We start from the raw sequence: 26064 nt of genomic DNA, 5'->3' as shown, positions 1-26064 counted from the left end.
GAACCAGCAAGAGAAAAGGAGGCAGCTGCCTACAAAGGAGTTTCATAAGACTGTCAGCTGATTTCACAAAAGAGATCTTACAGGCAAGAAGAGGCTGGAAAGAAGTATTCCAAGTCATGAAAGGCAAGGACCTACATCCAAGATTGCTCTATCCAGCAAAGCTTTCATTTAGAATGGAAGGGCAGATAAAGTGCTTCTCAGATAAGGTCAAGTTAAAGGAGTTCATCATCACCAAGCCCTTGTTATATGAAATGTTAAAGGGATTTATTTAAGAAAAAGTAGATAAAAAACATTTACAGTAAAATGACAGCAAACTCACAATTATTAACAACCCCACCTGAAACAAAACCAAAACCAAACTAAGCAAACAACTAGAACAGAAACAGAATCACAGAAATGGAGATCACATGGAGGGTTATCAACAGGGAAGTGGGAGGGGGAGAGAGAGGGGAAAAGGTACAGAGAATAAGTAGCATAGATGGTAGGTAGAAAATAGGGGGAGGGTAAGAATAGTCTGGGAAATGTAGAATCCAAAGAACTTATATGTATGAAACATGGACATGAACTAAAGGGGGGATATGTGGGTGGGAGGGGGTATGCAGGGTGGAGGGGCGTGAAGGGGGAAAATGGGCCAACTGTAATAGCATAATCAATAAAATATATTTTTTAAAATTTATCATCTTAATCCCTTTTAAGTGTATGGCTTGGTGGTATTAAATATATTCATCAAGTTCAGCAGACGCCACCATCCATCTCCATAACTCTTCCCACCTTGTAAAACCCAAACTCTATACCCATCAGAAATAACTCTCATTCCTCCCCCCTCCAGCCCCCAGCCACCACCATTCGACTTGCTGTCTCTGTGGTTTGGACTACCCTGGGTCTCTCACGCAAGTGGAATCCTACAGTGTTTGTCCTTCTGTGACTGGTTTGTTTCACTTAGCACGATGTCCTAAAGGTGTCAGAATGTTCTTACTTTTTCAGGCTGCGTGCGGTTCCATTGTACATATTGTAGATACCACATTTTGCTTGTCCATTCTTCTGACAATGGACACTTAGGTCGCTTCCCTATTTTAGAGATTGAGAATAATGCTGCTATGAGCATGCAAATATCTCTTCAAGATCCTGCTTTCAATTCTTCTGTGTATAAACACAGAAGTGGAATTTCTGGATCCTGTGGTAATTCCATTTTAATTTTTTGACATAATTGCCATTCCATTTTACATTCCCACAGAGTAGGAACAACAGAGGTTCCAGTTGCTTCACATCATCACCAACACTTGTTTTTTTAAAAATATATTTTATTGATTATGCTATTATAGTTGTCCCATTCCCCCCCCCTTTATTCCCCTTCACCCTGCACCCCACTCCCACCTGCATTCCCCCACCTTAGATCATGTCCATGGGTCGTTCATATAAGTTCTTTGGCTTTTCCATTTTCTATACTATTCTTAACCTCCCCCTGTCTATTTTCTACCTACCATTTATGCTTCTTATTCTCTACTTTTTCCCCCATTCTCCCCCCTCCTCCTCCCTGCTGATAACCCTCCATGTGATCTCCATTTCTGGGATTCTGTCCCTATTCTAGTTGTTTGCTTAGTTTGTTTTTGTTTTTTTTCAGGTTTGGTTTTTGATAGTTGTGAGTTTGTTGTCATTTTACTCTTTATATTTTTTTGTCTTTTTCTTAAGTCCCTTTAACATTTCATATAATAAGGGCTTAATGATGATGAACTCCTTTAACTTGACCTTATCTGAGAAGCACTTTATCTGCCCTTCCATTCTAAATGAAAGCTTTGCTGGATAGAGTAATCTCGGATATAGGTTCTTGCCTTTCATGACTTGGAATATTTCTTTCCAGCCCTTTCTTACCTGAAAGATTTCTTTTGAAAAATCAGGTGATAGTATTATGGCAACTCCTTTGTAGGTAACTGTGTCCTTTTCTCTTGCTGCTTTTAAGACTCTTGCCTTATCTTTAATCTTGGCTAATGTAATTATTATGTGCCTTGCTGTGTACCTCCTTGGGTCCAAATTCTTTGAGACTCTCTGAGCTTCCTGGACTTCCTGGAAGTCTATATGCTTTGCCACATGGGGGAAGTTCTTCTTTATTATGTTTTCAAATAAGTTCTCAATTTCTTGCTCTTCCTTTTCTCCTTCTGGTACCCCTATGATTCATATGATTGAATGTTTGAAGTTATCCTGGATGTTCCTAAGCCTCTCCTCATTTTTTTAAATTCTTGTTTCTTCATTATATTCTGAGTGAAGGTTTATTTCTTTCTTCTGGTCCAAACCATTTATTTGAGTCCCAGTTTCCTTCCCATCACAGTTGGTTCCCTGAACATTTTTCGTCATTTTACTTTGCATAGCTTTCACTTCTTCTTCTATTTTGCAGCCATACTCAACCATTTCTGTGAGCATCCTGATTACCAGTGTTTTGAACTGTGCATCTGATAGGTTGACTATCTCTTTGTCACTTAGTTGTATTTTTCTGGAAAAGGTCAGCTTTGATCTGTTCTTTCATCTGGGCCAAATTTTTTTTTTTTGTCTCAGCCCACCTGTTACATAGTAAGGGGCAGAGCCTTAGTTGTTGACCAGGGTGGGGCAACCCACCTGGCTTTGTTGTGATGCTGTATGTGGGGGAGGGGTCCAAGAGGGAACAATACCACTTGCTCAGCCCTCTCCCCACTTTTAGTCACTTCCCTTGCTGTCTACAAGCAAATTAGGCCCTTCTGGTGCTGATTCCCAGGTGGGTGGGTTTGTGTAGGTTCTAGGACCCCGTGGTTCTCTCCAACGAACTCTCCTGTAGGGCTGGAAATTTCTCCCAGCACCTCAACCCCCACAGGTGTTTTCAGTCAGAGGTTTGAGGCTTTATTTCCCCATGCTGGGACCCTGCACTCGCCAGGTCTGTCCTGCTCCCCGGTGGTTCCTCCGGTTTATCTGCGCAGGAATGTGGGGACCGCCTGGTCTGCAAGCTGCCACCTTGCGGAGAGTCCTCTCTGCCCGGCTGCCTGGCTCCGCCCCTCCTACCGGTCTGGATGAATGTTTCTCCTTTAACTCCTTGGTCGTTGGATTTCCATAGAGTTAGATTTTCTGTCAGTTCTGGTTGGTTTTTGGTTTTAAATTTGTTGTTGTCCTCCTTTTGGTTGTGTGAGGAGGCACAGTGTGTCCACCTACAGCTCCACTCTAGCTGGCTGTTTTTTTGTTTTGTTTTGTTTTTTTATTTTAATAACAGCCATCGTAACTGGTGTGAGGTGGTACTACCTTATGGTTCTGATTTACATTTTCCTCATGATTAGTGATGCTGAACACCTTTTCATGTGCTTATTAGCCATTTGTATGTCTTCTTTACAGAAATGTCTATTCAAGTTCTTTGTTCTTTTATGAATTGAAGTTTTTTTGTTGTTGTTTCTGAGTTTTGGGGGTTCTCTATATGTTACGGATGTTCTTCCACTATCATATTTATCATTTCCAATATATTCTCATTCTGTGGGCTGCCTTTTTATTCTATTGATATTATCTTCTGATGCACAACATTTTAAAATTTTTATGAAGTTCAGTTTGACTACTATTACTCTTCCTGCCTGCGTCTTTGGTGTTACAGCCAAGAAATATTGTAACGCTGAGGCCTTGAAGCTTTATCTCCAGGCAGTTCACACATTAAAATGTAATTTTTCCCTTTGGGTTCCCAGAGTGCTTACTTCTTATTAATGTTGTTGCCTAGATATTTTTTTCATGTCCTAGGAGTGAAAAAAGTAAACTAAGTACACATATATTTTGTTTTTAAAATAGGATGTTGGAAGGTGTTATGTTAATCTTTTGGTCTTTGGGCCACATTTGTAAAACATTGATTCAGTCAGATTATTCCTCTGTAGAAATGACTGTTTTCTGGACCTTGTGTGCTGGTTGCTGCTTGCCATGAGACCCGAGAAGAACTTGGATGTTGTTTGAGAGGCGAGGTACAAATAACTCGGGGTGACCAAGACAGCTCAGGACAGCTCCCCCCAGATGGCGTCTGGGAGCACAGCGGCTGGGCCCACAGTTCTGCAAGGCTTGAATTTTCATTTGCTCAGAAGAACGCTAATAAATGAGGGGACTTGGCTCAGCTAACAAAACTTTCCAAAGTCTGATGTTCAAACTACAATACTGGTTTCCTAATTTACAAAGAGAGGGTAGTCCCTTCCAACGACAGAAATATTTATGTCTGCCTTCATGACCAATCTCTGGTTTGTGTCAAGGCACCTACGAAATTGAATCGTAGAAGCCAGATCAGTGTCTGGAGCATTAAATCAGAGCGAAGGGAAGTGGACTGTAGACAGTTAGCCAGGCTCTGGCGTGGACGGTTTACCATCCCGCCCCGAACAGGAGACTGCTGAAGACCCTCACTGTCTGATGCCCACGTTTAGTCTTTCTCCTGGCCAGTACAGGACTCACACAGCCGACTCCGCCTCTTCGAGTTTCGCTTTTGCTATATTTCATGCTAAGTGTCTCCACCTATTTACAGACTCTTTGGCCAGGCAGGTTATCGTTTGTTTAATCAATGAAGTCTCAGTTTGTTAAGTTCTAATCCCACTTTATGGCGTCTCCCAGACGTGTCCGGGGCATCTGTAGTGCAGGAGTAGGCGTTCCCACCGCCCTGGTAACACGCAGATGTGTGTTTCGTGGTGTATAAATGAAGTCTTTAGGTTTATAGTTTCGGTTCCATCGATAGCATTTGAAGTACTTGACATGGTTGATTACAAAGCGTTTTTCTTCCTTTTTTAGAAACTTTTGGACTCATTTTCGCTGCATTAGCTGCAATAGCTTTAACACTGTAGGAGCCGTGCCGGGAGATACGGCGCCAGCGTTCCAAGGGTTAGGGAGCCAGACAGGGCGGATGCTGTGCTGGGCTGGGAGGCTTCCCAGCGCCAGGGAGGGAAGGGAAGGTTATCAGCGCAGCATTCCTCTCGGGCTCTGTCCTGTGAATCTGTAACCATTGGGGATTTGGACGGCTGGAGTCCAGAGCTTCCCAGTGGCGATCTGTCTTCCGAAGATGTGGGGGAGTGGTTGGTGGAAAACACCTGCCTCTGTCTCTGCGTGCGCCGCGCCGCTCCTGCAGGATTTTCGTCTTTATCACAGGGTCAGATTGGAGAGGGTCAGAAGTGTCCTGCTGATACTACCCAGCACCTCCGCGTGCTTCTCTGAAAGTGACAGTGTTCTCTTTTTCTGCCTTAGGAAGAAAATAATGAGAGACAGCTTTACCATTCCAGGTATGGTGTACGGCTATTTTGGAAAAAAACTGTGGTCTTATATTACGGTTTGTGTTTTAAAGATTTCCCCATAGTCCCTGTACTGCCACAGTATTTTCTGCAAGTGTCGGGAGTACTTCATTATGGAACATTAGTTGATGATGTTACCAAATATTGAGAGAAGAGATTCCTTCACGCAGTGACGTCTTGACCCCTTTGGTAGGGTGGTGGCGCCAAGTTACCTGAAAGTCCTTTGTCATCCTCATTGTTAACCAACACAATGGGGTAGTCATTATTATCAGTTTAGCATATCACAGCAGTGTCTGCTAGAGAGTTACAAGTTCTAGCGCTAAAGCTACTGAGGAATTTACTTAATCCGAGGTTAGCCTTCCTGCCTCCTGTCTGTGGGATGTGCTCACAATAACAGAGACTGTTAATAATTTTTTTCGGTGCAGGGGAAGGGTTACTATAGTGTACCTAGAAAAAACAGCTGAAAGCTTACTTATGGAGAAGGCTATGTTTAAGACTTCAAATAATTGTGTCATGGCGTAATAATAATGAGGGAAAAATACATACAAAGTCGTAGGCATGGAGATAAAACAGAAGTAATACATCACTTACCATCACCAAGCCAATTTGGTCGTAAGTATCCCCGTGTCCATTTGAAGAGATTAATTAATGTCCTCACCCAAGGAAAACTATAAGCTCCTGAGACATGGTTTATCTTAGGTAAATGACCTAAAATTGATCAGGTAAAGGTAAATAACCTGAAATTGATCAGGTAAATGTAAGGTCCAGGTAAATCAGGTTAAGTTCACTGATGTGTACTGGGTATCTATGAGGGATCCAGAGAAGATTTCATTTCTGTATTCTTTTTTTCCATTTTATAATTAAATCTATATAAATCTATATACAGTTCTTTAAAACTTTTCATGTTTTAAATTCACTCGGTGTATATTTATAGACTGCCTCCCATGCGTGTCCGTGAGAAAGCGGTGGGAAGAAGCGTTCAGCCGGCCTGTGCTGTAACGATAGGCCGTGCACAGTTGGAGAGCTCCCCATCTGATCTGACTCCAGTTAAACAGCAACAGTTAATACTAAGAGATTAATTACATGCCAGAAGTCTCTTGAAATCCTAGTCTGCCCTGAGAAAAAGAAAAGTAATTTGATGATATGTAAATCCACGTCCCTCGGGAATGCTTTTCTCAGGACACGGAGTGAAACTCAGACTGTGATAAAATCCCAGCCCCCGGTATCGTTAACTTGGGTCTGGGCTTTTCTGTGTCTCGTAGACAGGGTCGCCCTTTTTGGCTCCGCTTGCGTTGTTTTTTCCACTGTCTGAGCCCTCCGGTCGGTGCCTTCCTTTTTCTGCCCCACTTCACCTCCGTGATTTCCACGCAGCATGACAGTCTCAGCTTAGGATCACTTTCTCCAGGAAGCCTTCTGCATTACAGTTCTCCAGAGAAACAGAGCCAACATTATTTATAAAACGTATATTAAAATATTTTATTTTATTATTTTTTAAAGATTTTATTTATTTTTTTAGAGTGGGGAAGGGAGGGAGAAAAAGATAGAGGATCAATGTGTGGTTGCCTCTCACATGGCCCCCACTGGGGAGCTGGCCTGCAACCCAGGCATGTACCCTGACTGGGAATCGAACCTGCGACGCTTTGGTTCGCAGCCCGCGCTCAATCCACTGAGCTATGCCAGCCAGGGCATATTAAAATATTTTAATGCCAAGATGAATGAAGTAGAGTCTGGCCTGCCATTGCCATTCTTTGGTGTTGCCTTCGACTAGGGTATGATCACTTCATCTTCTCTCTGAGCTGGGGGGGTGAAGAAAAAAAGAAAAATATTTTAATTATGTATTTAATACAATTAAAATATCTAATTAAAATGAATTATCTTCATTCATAGTTAAAATAATGTATTACAGATGTGTACGTTATGAGGATGGGCTCCCCCTGACAGCGCCTGGGAAGTCCCACAGCTGCAGTGTGGGCTGGCAGGCCCGAGACCCAGGAGGGCAGGTGGTGCGGTTCTCATCCCCGGCTCAGGGAGGCTGCCTTTTTTTTTTTTTTTTTTTCCTATTTAGGCCTTTAAGGGATTGGGTGAAATCCATCCACATTATGGAGGGCAGTCTTCTGGACTCAAAGTCCACCGATGTAAATGTCACTCTTATCTAAAAACAACGTCCCAGTTGACGTATAAATTCATAATCACACCATCCCTTTTCTCAGCCTTACCCAAGTTTGGGTTTAGGGCCCCGGACGCGTGAGTTAATACTGGCAGTGCTATGCCATTTTTGCTTTTGAAAAAAGCATTAGAAATTACTTATTAAGAAATTACAGCATTTCTGGTTTGCATAGCACTTGCAACAAGATTATTCTCTTCTGTGGTCTAGCTGGAATCCTTCTATTAACGTGACCCAGGGTTCCATTCATTCCACCACATTATGTCACTCTTTCAATTTGCAATTAGACCACGGAGTCTTCGACTCTTCATAAGCTGTTATTATTATTAGGCCAATTTTCTTTGTCCTCTCCCAATCCTGTTTTTCAGTAATTGATGATATCTAACATAAGTGTAGATTTGCACACTAGAATTCCTGTTTTAAAATATTATTAGTTATTTAGCCTGTCTGATCTTAGAATCATAGAATCTTAAGATATAGTTTATTTAGCATTATTTAACCATTAGAGTTCTACCTAGTTCAGTTATGTTTACTTGGACGTGATTGGAAAGGAAAAATATCTCGCTATGAGGACGTGCTTCGAGTTTCCGTTCTTTCTAAATCCAAGTAAAGATGGACATGTCAGACTGGGAAGAAATAAAGGAGACCTTGTTTTTTACATTTATTATTATTTCTTAAATGCCACAAGTGGCCACAAGATAGCCTTCATTGAATCAGTATGCTCAGTTGCCCCGCCCTGTTAAGAATAAGTGCATTTTTCTTAAACATAGTAGAAAATTGGAGTTGAGTCTCAAACAATGTTCATTCCATCCTCTTGGGTGGTATACTGTGTTCCCAAGGCGTGGTCATCTATGGGTTAAAAAAGTCATTGCTATTTAGTTTCAAATTTTTCCATCTAGTCACTATAAGCAGTGTGAATCACAGCTTAAAAGGATTGATTTGCTACTGACTAAAATATGGGCAATTATACTCTTGGGAGCAAATAATGAACTTTGAGATCTTGGATCTGAAAACATGTTAAACATGTATTTGTCTGTCAATTGATAACAGGTAGTCACAGAGCCTTGTGGGGTTGGTCGTGGAAGATGGTTTCTAGGCCCTTCTCTTACTGAGGGGGTCTCCCAAAGACACCACGGAGAGGAGAGTACACCCCTCGTTGCCTGATTCCTGGGGAGCAAGACTTGGGTGGGGTGCAGGGTGAGGGCCCCCTATCTCAGGAACCAGCTGAAAACTTCTGACTCCATCTCAGCTGTCACCCTACCTTTACTGACCGCCACTAGTCTGTCAAAATGTTAGGCACCTTAGAAGATTTTCTGATGCACATTTCAATATAGCATTATCAAAGATGAGAGAGAATTATGTCAGAGGCCCTTCTGCAAGAATCGTAAGTTTTTTCTTAAATCCCTTTGAGAGAAATCAACAATCCAGGAATGAATGTTGTCATTTTAGCATACTCACTATGGTTCCTGGAAGAGGGAACCTTTCTAATAATAAAACTGAGCACGCTTTCATTCCTGGAATTTCTTGTTGGGAGTGTAAATTTTTCCCAGCAAGATGCAACATTGGCTAATTACGTAACACGTGGGATTTCTCCGCTAGCCCTTTGTTTAAAGAGGGTGCGAGAGGTTTGCGCCACACAGGAAAGTGAAGTCAAACTTAAGTGTGGTGTCATCTTTCTACCTGTCACGTGAACAAACCCGGATTCAGAAGCAAATAGGTTGTATTTAAATTTTTATCAACTCAGAGAAGCCAACTATAAATAGTATTCTCTCCTTCTTGTATGTGATTTGGGGGACCCTTTTCCTTTTTGCTCCAGGAAGATGTTTCAAGCAGGAAACTTGGCCCCCAAAGTTGTGTCCACAGGTTCATGAACACGTGAGAGGGGTTTCTCCGGCAACTGCCAGGTTCCGGGATGTGAACTCATAGTGTGTTTAGACCCCAATACGGGCTGAGAGCTGATTCTTCAGAGTAATGTCCAACTTGCTAAGATTCAGGCCCCTGCTCTCCTCCGTGTCTAGCTACTTGGATGAGCGCTTAGCTCTGCCTCCGAGCACTTCGAGATCTGTTGGAACATGCCCTTCCGAATCTTACTCAGAAGAGCGCTGTAGTCTGTGCTGCTTGTCCGGGTGCACTGGGAGAGCATGCTTCAGTCCCTTCGATGGCACGTCAGTTCGAACCACCAGGGATTCCTGTAGTTCCTATCCAATCTATCTCGGGAGATAGCGTTTCTCAGCCTCAGCACTGTTGACATTTTGGCTGGCTGATTCTTTGTTCGGGGTTGTGGGACTGAGGGTCTTGTCCGATCATTGTAGGATGTAGCAGCGTCCTTGCCTTCTACTCACTAGAAGCCAGTGGGGACAGCCAAAAATGCCTCTAGACATTGTGACCCCTGGAGGTCAGAATTGCCCCCAGTTGAGAGCCCTGAGCTTCAGGATGGCCCCTGGGGAGGCACGAATCCCCGGGAACTTCAGGCCATTGGGCACAGTGGCCTTTGGCAGCCTGAGCAGTCAACCAGCAGAGACACAGGGAGCACCCAGGAGCGGCATGCAGGAAAGGTCCGGGAATCCCAGTGGGTTCGGGCACAGTGCCGACATCATCTGCTCCACGTATGTGAACGTGTTACATTTCTACCCTCCGGCTGTGTGAGCAGGAGAGTGATCTGATGTGAAGGGCCAGTTTCCCTTTAAGGGCTGGTCCTGGATTGACATCCGAGCGTGACCTGTCCTACAGCCAGCCCCGCTGCAGTGTGCCCGAATCCCCCAGTCCTTGCCCCCAACACCCAGCGACTTCTTCACTGGGGCCTGTTTTCATCTCTGCAGGAGCGGTGCGATCCGGAATCTGGTCGGAGAGAGCGTATAATGGTTTGGAACCTGCAAGACCAGAGTTTCTGACTTTTGTTTTGCTGTATCACAGAAAGTTGCTGCGTTCGCTGTATTTTTCTCATCTTGGACCTATTTTCTTTCTGTCCTTCCTCCTACCCATTATTCATTCATTCAACAAGTGCAAAGGGCAGGGCATCTCAGCAACACCCAGTCTCCAGAGGCCGCAGCCTGCGCTCAGTGCCAGTGGAGGGTGTGCGGTAAGTGGTGGGTGTTCAGTGGTTTCCATGGCAGCTGCAACAACGTGCTGCTAGTGTCTTCTGTGGCGTGAGAGTTGGCCGTGGCCTCGGCGCCCCTCAGCCCTGCCAGCAGTTCTGTGAGTCAAACAGGAGGCTTTCACTTGACTTCTTTCCCCCTCTTTCCTCCTAACACACCATTCTGTCTTGGACTTATAATCATCTTCTTGGGGTTCTTTTCTTTCTTGAAGTCCGTACTATAGAAGTTCTATTAGTGTGGAACTATTGATAGTAAACATACTCTATTTCTGTCTACTAAAGACTATTTCGCCCTCATTCTTGAAAGATAATTATGCTGGGTACATAATTATAAGTTGACAGTTACTCTTCTCAACACTTTGAAGGTCTTTCCCCTTTGCCTCCTAGCTTTAATTATCCTTAGTGTCAATTGTCTTTCTAGCTACTTTATTTTGCCATTATTAAGGAACTCCCGTGTACAATGTGCACTGATGTTTTTGGCCCAAGCTTTCAGGAGAAGAATCTTTCATTTTAATTTTTTAATTCAATTTTTTAATTTTATATTTAGAGACAAAACTGATTATCATATTCTTCCAGGGTATTATTTTGCCTATGGATATCATTATTGCTTTCTTAGAGTTATGCTTTTAATGTATAAGCATAAATAAAAGAATTAAAAACATTTATATAAATCAAATAATTTAAAAAATATTTATATAGATACAGAATTAGTACTACCCATGTATAATGTGCATCCTTATTTTTCCCTCAAAAATTTTGGCAAAATAGAATGCATTATATATGGCAAAATTCAGTATTTCTTTGTAGGTAATCTTGTTTTTCCAGTTACTTCTAAGTTCCTTTGTAAGAACTGACATTAAACTGATTGAGAAGCTCTAGAAATTACTAGAAATACATTGGCCAGTAACTTTCCTAATAGTCTTCTTGTTTTAGTCTAAATAACAAGGAATTCTGCCCCAGGTGTAAAACTTTATTTTTATTTTTGTTTTTATTTGACTATGATTCTATCACTGCCTCACCCTGACACCGTTTTTGTATTCCGTTTTTCAAAGTTTACTGCATTTGTGCCTACTCTCGGGTGTCTTACACTACCACACCAGTCCCCTGGGCTGCTGCCTCTCCGCCAAGCCCTTCCCTCTCAGAGAGTCTAGATCCAAAATCGGTATCCTGGGGTGTGATGAGCCGAGAGGAACTGAGCCCATTCAAACGCAACCCTGTTAGCAGATCAGCCACTGTAACATGAATGGGCAGGCTGCACAAGAGCCGAGAGGCACCGTGTTTAACGAGGAAACCCTGGAGGCACCCCCGTTACAGGCAGGTGGGAGATGAGGGCGAGTTCCTCATCATCATCTTCGTTCTGGAGGCGCTGGCCGTGGCAATTAGACTGAAGTAAGAAATAAACAGTGAACGAAATTTTAAAAGGAGGAAGATTAAACCAATACTTGCAGACCCCTGGAATCAATGGAGAAAGGCTCAGCGGTGGGATAAGTGAGGGAGGTCACTGAGACAGAAAGCACAGAAATAAACCTTCGTGCATTCAAACAACAGCCGGTGAGAAGTAGAGACAGGAGAAGCCCTATTGCATAGCTTTGAAAAGACGAAAGGAAAGGCTTTCACCTAGCATGCAACGTGCCAAATCTATACAAAGAGCATTGTAAAACACCGTGGAGAAAGATTTAAGACATGTAAGGGCATCGTCATATTTGGATTGGAAAATTCAACATCATAATATCCATTCTCCTTAAGTTAATCTAGCTGACCCCAACCCGCAACAGGGCATTTTTGGTTTTTGTTTGGAATTGGACACGCTGCTTCTAAAAACCACGTGGACAAAGAAAGATTTACCAGGAAAAGCCTGAAAAGAGGGTGCTACCTATATTAAATGTACTATATGAAAGGGTACTAACTTTATACTAAATATGAAATCTTTCTCTGCAGGAACGGAAATTGTGAGATCCTGGCACAGGAATGGATGAAAAATTCAAAGGCACAACATAGAAAACCCAGAGATAGACCCAAGTATGCACAGCAATTAAATAAAGGTCTCATCTCAGTAAATAAGAGTGGAGAAAGAAAGGATTTCTTAGTAAATGGTGTTGGACAACTGGGCAGCCCCCTGAAAAAAAAAATTGGATCTCTACTTTATACAGATCATACCCAAATGATTTCCAGATGAATCGAAGAAGTCACATTAAAAGTGAAACCATAAATTACCAAAGATAAAAGAGAAAATGACATTTATTTAACTATAAAAAAAAGCACATCACCATAAAAAAGTCAAATGACAAAGGACAGATGGAGGAAATTTTTTTTTTTTTGCAATTCACCTCAGAGACAAAGGGCTGCTTTCCCTAACATAGAAAAATGCCTGCCCTCCCCGGGTAGCTCAGTCAGCCAGGGTGTCATCCCCAGTGCACCAAGGTTGAGGGTTCGATCCCTGGTCTGGGTGTAACAGGGTGATGCCAAGAGGGGGGACCCCAAATAGGGATTTGGAATAGGGTCCAGAACTCAAGGTATTCAGGAAATATTAGGATGTCCTCACCCCTTCCCCCACACAGGTGTGAGCTGGGGGAAGGGACACCTGGAGCAGGGCCATTGAGAGCTGTTTCACACAGCAGCAGCTTTGCAGCTAACCTCTGGTGTGGTCATTTAACATATCTATAACCTTTAACTGGTTGCATAGATATGTTAAATGGCTGTGGCCATGCTCTGAGCCAGGGGGATGGAAGTAACTTACCCACCAAGACATAACTGGGGGGGCAGGTCCCTCAAGTTACAGTGCCTGCATGGGAGCTTAGAGAAAATTGGCTCCATGACAAGGGGCCATGCCTGCCCAGACCCGCAATGGCAGCCCAGTGAAGCTGGAAGGATATGAGAGTGCTGGCAAGTGTAGCCGATTGTGGGAGGAGTCAGAAATGGGGCTGTAGAGGAAGATTGGCACAGGGATTTAAACACAGACATGGCAGCCATTGAGGGGAGAACCATGCAGATTTGGCTGAGTGGGGACTCCCGTGGCCCTGAGAGAGAGAACCACAAGGCTTTGCCAGAGTGGGGACTCCCTTGGCCCTGGGAGGAGAACCACACAGTTTTGGCTGAGTGGGGGCTCTCGCAGCCATTGTGCAGAGAGGACCACATAGCTTTGCTGGAGTGGGGACCCCCACAGCTTTAGAAGGGGGAACCACCACCCAGCTTTAGCAGAGGTTCCGGTGACACAGCTGATGGTGCCGGGAACTGAGGGAGGCCTCCCAGCTGAGACGGATTACTGGGAAGAACTGGGGGCTGCCTGAGCCACGGACTTCTATTTCTTTTCCTGAGATACGGTATCCCACACTGGGCAAAGGGGGGAAGGAAGGGCTATTTGTGTTTGTGGGTGTTTTAAGGGACTTTGGGATTTTGATGAAAACATTAGGTCACTACTTTAAGTTTCTATAGCATTAAATAAACATTTCCTTTCCTTTTCACGACTCTGGCATTGAGAGACCTCTTTCCTCTGGCGGTGGACATAACAAACCTGGGGGTTCCTTTCGGGTAATAGTATATCATCCCAGGCTCCCCCTTGTTGTTCTGTAACATGGGCACATATAAGAATCAACCAATGAATGCATACATCAGTAAATGAACAAATCAGTCTCTCTTTTTCTCTCCATTCCTCTCTCCTTTCCTCTCTCTAAAAATCAGTAAAATGGAAAAAGTGCTTACAAATCAGTAAGAAAACACCAACAATCCAGAAGAAGTGAGCAAACCCTGTGAATGAACACGTAAGGGAAAAGGAAGTGTGTGACAGGAGGACTGCAAATGCAGTGACAGTACTGTGCTCCGGCTGGGGACGGTGCGGGGCACTGGCGCTCCCAGGCTGTGGCGAGAGCGTGGTTTCTATGACAGCTGTGACCAACGGTTTGAGAACACCAACACTGCAAAAACACTTTTCCTTCCACCTAGCAATGTCTTTCCCGGGAATGTATCTTGCCGCGCTTACCCATGTGTGGAATGACATGTGGATGAGAATAGTCTTTGTGATAGAAAGAGATTGGGAGTGACTGAAATGTGTGTCAGCATGGGTGGCTGGTCATACAAATTATGTACGTCCACCCAGTGGAATGCGAGGCAGCCACTAACAAAGAAAGGGGCAGATGTAAGGAAAAGGCTCCAAGATGCATTGTTAGGTTCAAAAGCATAGAGACAACATGGTGTATAGTAAGCTACTTTAAATGAGGGAAAGTGTATGTGTGTAAATACACACACTCGTCACACTGTATGGGGTAGGTACTATTGTTATCCCAAGTTTTCAGATAAGGGAACGACATTAGAGAGGCTAAGTAACTTTTTCAAAGCTAACAAAGACCATGAGAATAAGAATCCAGGAAATCCAACTACAGAGTCCCTACCTCTTACTAATCTATGTTGTCTCCGGTGGGGAAAAGAATGTTTCTTTCTTTTAAAGCTGCCCAAATGTTATGAATGTATCAGAGCTCAAGAGAAGCAGAACCAGTAGGACATCACACTTATGTCTACATCTCTACCATCTACCAATCAATCATCTACCTACCTATGTGTGTATATAGACGTACAAGTATATGTATGTGCACATGCGTGTACTCCCTAGTTTGCTTGTTTGGAGGTTGCTCACGCAGTCGGGCTGCCTGAGCGAGGCCGGAGTCTGTGGGGCAGACGATCAGAAAGGGGAGATCCCAGCAGGCTGGGGCCCAGGAGCATGAGCCAAAGCTTGAAGCCTCTGGACTAAGTTATGTCCACCCAAGACAATCTCTCATTCATTAATTCAGGGTCACCTGCTTAAGGTCTTTGATGACACCTCAAAATCCCTTCACAGCAGCACCTGGATTTGTGGTTGAATGCCTGGGAAAAGGTATGTGGATTCCACAGAAGGGCACCTGCCTCCCCTTGGCCCTCCAGCTCGAGAGGGGCTATCTCTAGCCAGCCCAGCAACGTGAGGAGCGCGCTAGAACAGGAATTCTGGGGAGGGCAGCCACGCTGACACATCACAGAACTATCACGGTCCGCCCCTTGTCAACTTGGCAGCTGTGAACATCCGCCCATCTTGTCCTTGATGTCCATGAAAGGCCAGTAACCAAGTCACACTTCTGCCTGACATGACACAGCTGCCCCATGTACAACAGAATAGGCTAACCCTTCCCCAAAGAAGAACACCAAGTCCTTGAGTGACACATAGTTTTCTGATAAACGCATGTTAGAGGATAAGAGGATGACAGAGAGAGAGCCCCCCAAATATTTGAGATATACATACACACACACACACACACACAAATATTCACATTAAAATATGGAGGAAATACTCCTGACTATTAAATAGCCCTCATTTCTACCACTGGTCACACGGTCATTATTTTTAACCACTTTCCTCTACCCATTTCTCATTTTCTCTACCCTCAGCAAGCACCTCAGCTGACTGCATCTTTTTTTTTATTGTGTGGGGTACCTTACTTTCATCCCTGAAGGTCTGGCCTATTAGGTGGTTTTCTGCACTTCAGTCGCAGGGCGTGGGAACACTCAAAGATGCCCTGGGGAGTCTCCCGCAAGCCGTACCTACTCTTGCTGGCCTGTCTTGTGTAATGCCGACCAAGTTTCCTCTTGGGAGTCAGGCTCGGTCTCCCCAGCCACTAGAGGTACCCCCGTGTTCACCCATTGATTCAGAGTCACGAGAGGCCAGCGTGGGCAGGCAGCAGCCTCAGCTTGCAGTTCAGTGAGATCATTGTGCGACCTTCCCTCCTTCTCCACTGCTGCCTAACGCATACCCCCAGCCTCGGGGCCTGCATCGCTCAGTGACTGCCGTGCTGTTTCTGTGGGACAGGAGCCCGGACCGACTGACTCCTGGCTCTCTGTTCAGAATCCCACGGGGCTGCAACCAAGGTGCTGGCCGGGCTGATTTTTCATCTGGAGGCTCAACTGGGAAAGAATGTACTTCCTGGTCACGAGGTAATGGGTCATGAGAGGAGGCCCTTGCTGCTTACCAGCTGGAGGCCACCTTTAGTTCCTAACGACCCCGCCTGGGTTTCCCTGCCACGTGACCCTCTCCACAGGCCGTCCCCAGCACAGCTGTTTGCTTCTTCTAAGCCAACAGAAGGATCTGTCTTCTTATTTAATATTTCAGTCTTCTTACGTAATGAAACAAAATCATAGGCGTGGCATCCCATCAGCTTGGTCATAAAATGTAACCTAAACAAAGGAGTGACATCTCATCATCTTTGCTGTGTCCTATTGGCTAGAAGCAGTCACAGGCCCCACCTACCCTGGGGAGGGGGGAGGGGATTTGATAGAACTCAGATCATTGCAGGTCCCCTTAGGTCGTGTCGCCACAATGACTGTGTAAATGTTGTTTGTTTCCAAGCCAAATAGCGTGCCAGGATTATATTGTGTTTCTCTTTTATGGTTTTAATGTCATAACCACCAGGCCATCAGAAAGGGAATATCCCTAGAGAGATATTAGCTAGACTTACTGTGGTGATCATAATATAAACAAATACTGAGTCATCACATCGAATACCTGAAACTAATATAATGTTATATGTCAGTTACATCACAATTTTAAAAAGAATGTTCCTAGCATTGAAATCAAACGGATTTCTTTTTCATGGTCCTCCATCAATTTCATGATGGTTAAATTCATGGTGCACTTGGGATTTCTATTTATTGATGTTGAACACACACATTTACTCTCACTCCTACAGAACTGAACACGAAAGGGCTCTCTAAAGCGGCATAAACCCCTAAGGACAGAGAAACCTGGAGAAGTGGAATGAAATTTAGAAAGCTGGAGAGGAGAGGGATAAGTGGTAACCACACTGGCAGACCTAGTGCAAAGCTGAATCTTCCCCTGGCATGGGGGTGGGGGGTGGGGGTGGGGGTGGGATTGGAATTGGAAGTGATGGGATTCGTGCTGCCGAACCGCCAAGGGCTCAGGGCCAGGCAGCACTCTTGTTGGGGACAAAGAAACAGGGCTAAAAATAGGACTGTTTGAACACCCATAGACCCTCTCTCTCCCCAACACTACGTCTGGCAACTGTCCCGCCAGCCAGGCAGAGGCTGCGGGTTTACTCTCAGGAGAGCTGAGAGCAGAGAGCTGAGAATCTCCAGGCTGGTGGAAATTTCTGAGAAACGGGATCCATCCTGAAAGCAGCGGCAGACGAGTGCTTATTTATATCCTAAGTACGGGCACCCCAGAACGCCAGCAGGCAGGCCTTCGCTCTTTTGGAAGGAGATGGGAAGACCCCAGGGAACTGGAGAAGCTGGAGAGGGAGAGACCTAAACACGTGGAGATGATTCCTCCGTGAAACCACGTCTCCAGAGTGTGCTGCTGTTTCTCGTCCCTTTCCACAGCAGACAGGCCATTCTCTTGGGTCCAGAGCTTCACATAAGCTTCTAAATCTGAGAAAACGAGCAAGGATCATGAAAAAAACGTTGGGAAAGTCTCAAAATCAAAACACTGAGACCAGAAAAAGGAAAAAGGAAAAATAACTTGGGCAAATCAAACTACGCAGGGAAGTTTAAAAAACAAACAAACAAACCATCACCCTATTGTTAGTCTCAGAAAAAAAGAGAATATTACATAAATGAAACAAGAATAGAACCTGTCAAAAATTCTGAGAATGAAACAATTAGTACAAAAGAAAAGTATTATGGAAATTATAAAAATTAGTATAGGGGGTTGGGGAGACAACATTCAGAAAACCCTGAGAAAATCAAACACAACGACAAAGGGCTGGAAAATTGGCATGCACAGACAATTAGACCAAAATCAGACCGGACGACAGCTGAGTGATGGAGGAACGGATGGAGTGTGCGTGTGTGGGGAGTGTGTGGGGAGAGGGCGCCAACACCTCCTCCTGCGGCGTGGGAAGTCAACCGGTAACGCCTAACACAGAAAACAGCGCAGAGGAGCAAAGATCGAGAGGGATTGGGTCTGGGAAGGGAGAGTGGGGTGAAGCGTGCAAGGCTGCCGTTTGGGGCAACAAGGCTCTTTTCACTGTGTCCACACACAGCTTTGATTTAAAAAGTAAACCGGAGAAGTAAAAGCACACTTTCTTTTAAAAGGGCCATCTTGTGTCACGATTTGGAACGTTACTTCCTTATAGATCATTCTGTTCTTCCTATCCCCTTCCATTTTTTTTTCTTGTTGACAAGAGAACACGTGCCTCTCTGAGTTTTTTCTGTCTTCTCAATCATGCTTCACACTGCGTGCATTTCTTATTTTTGGTTTCCCAGCAGGGGAGCCCTCTGTCACCTGTCCCGTCTGGACTGCTTGCTCTCCACTTGTCTTCCCAGGACTCACCCTCCCCCGGTCCCCCAGATGGACTCTTTCTGGATCTCATGTCTTCCCTTTTGCTTGCATACATCTTCAAGGAACTTCCTAAGAATGGTGCATGGGATATAAATTTTCAGTTCCTAGTTGTATCAGCTCCTGTGTGCCGTGACATCACAGCATCAACGTGTACCTCCGAGACTGCGCAGGCATTTCTGTTCCGATGCAGTTTGGGGAAACAGCTCATTGCAGTGTTGCTGCAGAGACTGAAAACTATAACTTGCTTCTGTTACTAATAAGCTTGCTTGCCTTCTCTAGCGGGAAACCAGCTACAAAAGAGACAGCCCCAAGGTTCTGGGAAACGAACCCTTATTAGGAGAGAGATTTTGTTGAGTTTGGCACATTATTTCAGATTGAGGGGTAACTTTCTTCTTTAGATCAAGGTCACCAGAAAGGGTCAGAGAAAGCTGTTTCTGCCCCAGGCCCTTCCAGGAATAGATTAAACCCAGACCCCAGCCATCTTTCATGACACGAGGGTGAGGCAGGGTCTGCGTGGCCACGTGAAGGGACTTCTGAAGAACGTGAGTATGAAGCAGGTTTTATTGTCATCATCTAAAGAATTATTTGTTAGCCTCTGTGACCACTCGTGACTGACTGGTCAGGTACTGAGTGAGTTAGAATGGGTTAGTCTCGGCCCACTAGGCAAAGGCAGTCTGAGTGGGTGTAGCCAGCCCCATGAAGGACATTCACACACAAATCTGGAGAACAGACTGGCATTGGGTTCGGTCTTCCTGATCCCAACGCACACACAGCTCAGTTGCATCTTCGCGCCGTCTGTGTTTACTTAGGTGGTTTACTCCGTCAGTGAGGTCTTCTCTGCTCAAGTCCCACTCTTCCTACGGGCCACAGTTACAAAGCTCTCTCTGGTAGACCGTCTCCTCTCAAACCTCATCGTGTGCGATTGGCTGGATCTTGTGACCTTTACGTTTTCCTCAGGTGCTCAGTAATCCCATGATGATCGAAATATCTTACGGATAGTCTCCAGGCAGTTTCTGAACCTTCCTCCCTGGATGTTGTATTAAAGATGGTAGGTTTTGAGAAACTCCCCCTCTTGTGGATTTTTAAAGAAAAATGACCTTTGGTCCTCTGCAAGAGGCAGTTAGCTGGACATTCCAACTGCCTGTCCTTTAGATTTTCTAAGCAGGGTTCTCCATGGGGTGGCAGCTGCCTGGCTGATACCAAAGTTAAGAGGACTTACCTCTCAACCAGGAAACGGAAAGCTCAGCTCCCGACTTTGGGTCTTCTTTCTCAGCCTACGTGGAGGAAAGCTTGGGAAAGCACAAAACCAAAAGTGCGGCCAGTCCGGCATCCCGTTAAGAGTGAATTACAGTAGGACATAAGGACCCTACTGTGGTATAAAATTATACCACATAAATTTTGCATGGTAATGGGGTAACTTCAAATGAACCAGCTGTGGAGGAGGTAGGTTCCGTCTTTGGGGTCAATTCCCTGCATTTACTTGGTGCCAAAGAAGAAGAAATGCCCATAGAGGTGACTCATATCTGACAATTATGTAAAACTAATGATAATTAAATGGGAATGATAACAGGGGTAAATTTAACTGCTAAGAGGGCGAGTAGAGGGTGTGAGGGGGATGAAGAAGCTGCTTCAGTGTATAAGCATATGGATTGCAAGCTATTGTTTATTAAGGGTTTATTCGGTGAAAAGTAGCGATTAGGTGTTTTAAATATATTATTCACTCAATTGTCACAGTAACCACGGGAAGTGTTACTGCTGTTTTACTGAATAGAAAATGAGCTTGTAGAAGTTAAGTAGCTTTCCAAAGATCAAACATCTCAGTGGGCAGAACTGATGTTCGGCCAAAGCCGGCCCCTTCCCGTTACCGTGGGATGGTTACTGAAAGAAGGCAGTACCGAGGTGAGAAACACCGTCGTCCTGAAGAGGGAGACCAAGGGAGGCATGGAACGGAGTCGTGGTGGGCAGCCTTGGCGGTCTTGGTGAGCATTCACCTCTAATTATGTAGGTTATATCTTCGCTTTTTAAATTTTTCATTTTGAAGCATCTCTGTGTGCTGACTAGATCTATTGAATCGGGGGCACTTGGTTCTAAGCCAACTTTGTCACTGGCTAGCACCGGCCTTTGAACGTGTTACCTGATGCCTCATATATCTACTCTAAAGGACACTCCATCTCTAAATTGAAATGCACATATAGGCTGAATTGCTACAATAAGAGGATGTGAAGCCAGGGGCAAAGCCATAAAGAACCCAAACGTTGCTCCTTAGTGGTCTCTCCCTCGAATTATGTCCTCTCCTAATGAAAACATAAAAAAAAAAAAAAAAAACTTTCAAAATAAGCTTTTTGTTCTTTGGTCAAGGATAGACATAGCCAAATCCATGCAAATAAAATTAGAGATCTTTCTGTATTTGTTCGAGAGAACCAAGTAGGAACAACTTTGAGGATAACTTAATATAGGCCACCGCGCTGGGGCTCTGGGGGCACCCCATCATCCATCTCAGTCATTTGTTTCCGGGGTCAGGACCCCTGATGGGTTCTAATGGTGCTGTGTCTCTGAATTTCACTGTTTAGCAAAATAATACAAGATTTTTCTGGAAAGGGCACTATTTTCAAAGCAGTATGACACTCAGTCCAGTTCCCCATGCCCCTGAGATACGTATTGTGGGTGCTGCATTAATTTACTAGGGTCACTAAGCAAGATACCACATAGCAGGTAAGCTTCAACCACAGAAATGTATTGTCTGGCAGTGCTGGAGGCTCCGCGTCTGAGATCAAAGTGTGGGCAATGCTGATTCCTTCCGAGGGAAAGGAGGCAGGGATCCGTCCAGGCCTCTCTCCGTGGCTTGTGGACGGCCACCTTCTCCCTGTGTCTTTACACCGTCCTCCCAGTGTCCAAGTGTGTGTCCAAATGTCCCCTTCTTGTGAGGACACCAGTCATATTGGATTAGGGCCCACCCTAGTGACCTCATTTTAACTTAATCTTGTCTCTAAAGACCTTCTCCAAATACAACCACATTTTCAGGTACTGGGGTTTAGGATTTCCATACGAATTTTTGAAGGGGCACGATTCAGCCCATCATCGATGCTTACACTCACCGGGGGTTGCACCACAGGAGAGGAGCCCTGAGCGTGGGAGGTTCACCATGGAAACCAGCCTGCGCTTGTCCAAGGGAGACCACTTCATCCCTCAAGGTCTCCCACAGCAAACACAACTCGAAAAGCGACATGCAGCAGGGATGTGCAGGGAGGCCCCGGATCCACGTGGACGGCCTTTCCCCACAACGCCGCAGCCGGAATCTCAGGTGAAGGTGCAGCGGTACCGTCCTCAGAGTGTTCGTGACGTCGGGTTCTGTCTTTACACAGCTACGGAACTGACCGCCGCTCTGCAGAAGTCATCTCCGCCGAAGAAAAGCCTGTGCCACCCTCTCTAGTTTGCAATAACTGGATTTCTAAATATCTTTCATGCCAGTTAGGGAGTACATGTAGAGCCTACTGGAGTCAACTATTATGTTATCTGCTCTTGTCACACAATGAGAAATATTTTTAACTTAAGGGATGTTTCTTACCTCTGTCATAGCTTACAGCAAAGGAACTCAAAAGTATGTTTGACGTTATCAAATAGAAATAATTCTTATTTCTCTCAACAGATGGAATTGCTATTTTTATATGTTATAATTTTACTTTTGAACATGTTTGGTTTTTCATCAGGAATCATATATAATAATAAAGGTAAGTTTCAGACTCTCTAACTCTCCATTTTCTTCTCAGGAGTTCTCTTTTATGTCCCTTCCTCGCTAACAGTTAAAATATTTTTCTTGTAGTATCTCTTCATTACCGTATCTTCCAGTTTTCTGAGGTGTTATTTATTGTACTCTGGTTCAAAAGTTTCTAATAATGTGAATCTTTTGTTAAGTTGAAAATCAATACATAGAGACTTCTCTTTTTGTTATGATATTTCATTACTTAGAAATCATAGAATCTTTAAAATTTAAGGAGTATTTCATATTTGCAAAACTTTATTTGAACCTTTTTTCTCCATGAGTAGTTGTTTGTAGTATGGATTATAAGCTGAATTACAAGGCTAGTAGATTGAAACTGAGGACATTTTCTGAAAGACAGAATTTAACTATAGTGGCCCCTTGGTATCTGCAGCAGACTGGTTCCAAAGCCCCCCACAGATACCCAGATCCGAAGGTGCTCAAGTCAGTTATATGACATGGTGTGGAAGAATGCATACAGTCGGCCCCACCTCCCATATCTCCATATTTCCAATGGTGGATCAAAAACAATTAACCAGATCATAAAACGTGTTAAAATCTGAGGATCCAGAGAATGGATATAGAACCCCACAAGGACTCCTGGAGCGCTGGAGTGCAGGTTGTGTGCAGGGGAGCTTGAAGGAGGGGCTTGGCCATTCAACACTGTCTCGCAGGGTAAAGGGAGGATGGCCCTCAGACACAGGAACATCTTGGTCCCACTCTGACTTCCCGCTGTGAGCTGGGTGAGCCGTGTGAGCAGTACCTTCATCTTCCTGAGCTGTGGTTAGGTCTTCTTTAAAGAGGAGACAGTAATACCTATGGCACATGTAACCCCAGAGTCTGGCCCAAATTAGCTCAAAGGAATTCATTTCCTTCTGTTTAGCTTCTCTTCCTTTATGGAGTTATTCATTAGGTGACAGGGTATCAGTACAAATTTTTTAAGCAGAGAAGTGATTTGGACTTTAGAATCAAGTTATAGCTTTACAAAATAGATCTGGCAGCCTTGAGAGGTGTGGGCAAAGTAAATGTATGGCATGACTTTAAAAACTGTTTAACGTTATAATCTCACAATGTACTTTAAGCCGTATTTGTGATACTTGCATTAATGTATTTTCTTATAGGATTTTGACAATAGCAACTGTTAAGTTTCACAATGAATAACATGCAATCTATCATAAAGAAAACTTATTTTCACCTCCCACTCCTTGAGGCTAGTTCCTCTTCTGTCCTTGGATGAGCACTTGGTCAAGCCCCATGAGGTTTTTTTTTGGTTCTAATGCGGTGATTTGATTTCACAACAAGGTGAAAATCAAATTCTTTGATTTGTCCCTTCAAATTCCTTCTGCTATGACCCACTCGTCACTCAGAGAGACACCTGAGGATAGGACTCCAGATGACCCAATGCTACTGATTTCTCACCAGTGGCCAATGGGAAGCATTCGTGCATCTTTTGCCCCAGAAAGTCTGGGTGGTGCAGGACTGTCACCAAAGTCACCTCCTTCCCATAAAACTTCGTCCTATCCTCTCTACCAAATCCTCTCTTATCTTTTCCCAAGCAGGAGTCTGAGTTTATACCCACATTAAAGCACTTTGTTACATTGTTGAGTGGTCCCATCAAAGCCTCTTTTCTCAGACTCAAGATAAGGAGAAGGGAGAGAGGATTCTGGAAAGATAGCAGAGTGGGAAGCACCAGGAATGTGTCTCTCCACCTAGACAATAATTGCACTGGAGGAATCTGATGTAACCCCTTTGTAACCCTGAAATCTACTGAAGACTTGTTACTTCCAGGGGAAGGCTTGGATAGTAAATCGTAGTTCATTTTAGTCATTATCGACTTATCGCAGTAGAAGCTACCCACACCCTCTCCTCACCCCCAGGGCAGACAGCTGTGCTCATGTGTCTGCAGCAGTTGTACACAGCTTGTAGAAGCCAGGGTGGGCAAAAGGGGCCCTGCCTTTTGAATATTTGGGGCTATGTGCCCTCTTGCTGATTGCTGCTTCTGATCACAGAGGTGCAGACAAGGAGGCAAGCAGCCATTGTTGTTACCATCTCCACCTCTGTCGTTGCCAGAACCTCTCCCTCTGGCTGAGATGATTTTCAGGGGATTTAAAGGGCCAATGTTCTTTCCCACCTCCTTCATTTTTCACTTATTTCTCCTTCTCAGAATCAGACATTAAGGACTAGGACTAGGACATTCAAAAAACAGCATATATGGGGCAAATGAGAAAGTGACTGCACATGCCCCGGGAAACACAGCGGCGCAGAAAAGACCTGGGAAAACCTAGCGTGTACCCCCCGGGCTGAGCCTGTTCACAGAGACAGCCTACAACAGCAAGGCAAAAGCTCACAGTAAACACAGTAACAAAAAACAAAACCCTGGGGAACGGGGAGAATCTGGTTTCTAGAGTTACCACATTATTAGATTCAAATGTTTAGTCTTCAACAGCAATGAAAAAAAGCACAAGATATACAAATGATCAGGAAAGCATGGCCCATTCAAAGGGAAAAAGTAAATCAACTGAAACTTTCCTTGGAAAAGATCTGATGGCAGATCTACGAAACAATTACTTTAAAACAACCATCTTAAAGATGTTCAAAGAACAAATGACACATGGGAAGAAGGTCAACAAAACAATGTATGAACAAAATAGAAATATCAATAGAGGTAGAAAATGTAAGAAGAAACCAAAAAGAAATGCAGGAACTAAAAAGTATAATAACTGAAATAAAAAATTCACTAAAGACATGCAGGGGCAGATTTGAGCATGTGGATTAAGGAATCGGTGAATCTGAGGATAGGACGAAGGAAATTATTCAGGCTAAGAGACAAAAAAAGAAAGATTGAAGAAAAGCAAATAGAATAAGGGACCTGTGCAGTGTTGTCAGATGGACCAACATACACATTTGGGAATAACTGAAGAAAGGGGAGGGTGGGGGGCAGAGAGAGTATGTGAGGAAATAATGGCTGAAAACGCCCCAAATGTGATGAAAGGCATCAACGTAACCATTCAGGAAGCTCAACAAACTCCAAGTAAGACAAACTCACACAGACCTGCCCTGAGACACATTGTAATCACACGGTCAGAAACCCAAGTAAAGAATCTTGAAAACAGCAAGAGAGAACAAATCGTTAAGTTCAAAGAAGTCTCCATAAGATAACAGCAGATTTCTCATGAGAAACTTTGAAGACCAGAGGACAGTTGACCAATATATTCAAAATTCTAAACGAGAAAACCTGTCAATGGAGAGTTTTATATCTGGGAAAACTTCCCTGCAAGAATGAGGGGAAAAGTAAGCCATTTTCTGATACCCAAGCCGAGGGAGTTTGTTACCACGAGGTCTGCCTGGTGAGAAATTCTCAAGGGCGTCCCGCAGGCTGGAATGTAAGGGCACTAGATAGCAACTTGAAGCCGTGCAGGGAAACGAAGGGGTCAATAAAGGTAAGTACTTGGGCGACTATAAAAGCTGGTATTCTTGTGATGG

General features: G+C 44.2%; 1 protein-coding gene, 1 long non-coding RNA gene and 1 other non-coding gene across 3 annotated transcripts in view; all 3 read left to right on the top strand.

Moving 5' to 3' along the window:
- Positions 1–5021: 5021 nt before the first annotated feature.
- On the top strand, positions 5022–12603 carry LOC123807968. Its single transcript, XR_006783736.1, has 4 exons — positions 5022–5113; positions 5209–5243; positions 10236–10495; positions 12449–12603. It is a non-coding gene; the product is annotated as an uncharacterized LOC123807968 (long non-coding RNA).
- Positions 6956–7051, top strand: LOC123809023. Its single transcript, XR_006783899.1, has one exon. It is a non-coding gene; the product is annotated as a Z30 small nucleolar RNA (small nucleolar RNA).
- Positions 12604–22470: 9867 nt separating the features above from the next.
- The window catches only part of CATSPERB (cation channel sperm associated auxiliary subunit beta), a 74395-nt gene continuing 70801 nt past the window's right edge, over positions 22471–26064 (top strand). Inside the window, exon 1 of the mRNA XM_045823769.1 lies at positions 22471–22552. Coding sequence (XP_045679725.1) covers positions 22471–22552 — 82 coding nt within the window. The remainder of the gene's footprint in view (positions 22553–26064) is intronic.

Source organism: Phyllostomus hastatus, unplaced genomic scaffold, assembly GCF_019186645.2.
Source record: "Phyllostomus hastatus isolate PE091 unplaced genomic scaffold, TTU_PhHast_1.1 phas_scaffold_501, whole genome shotgun sequence".
In the NCBI taxonomy this organism is placed as follows: domain Eukaryota; kingdom Metazoa; phylum Chordata; class Mammalia; order Chiroptera; family Phyllostomidae; genus Phyllostomus; species Phyllostomus hastatus.
The sequence above is the reverse complement of the archived record's forward strand: the minus strand, read 5'-3'. Positions and strand labels throughout refer to the sequence as shown.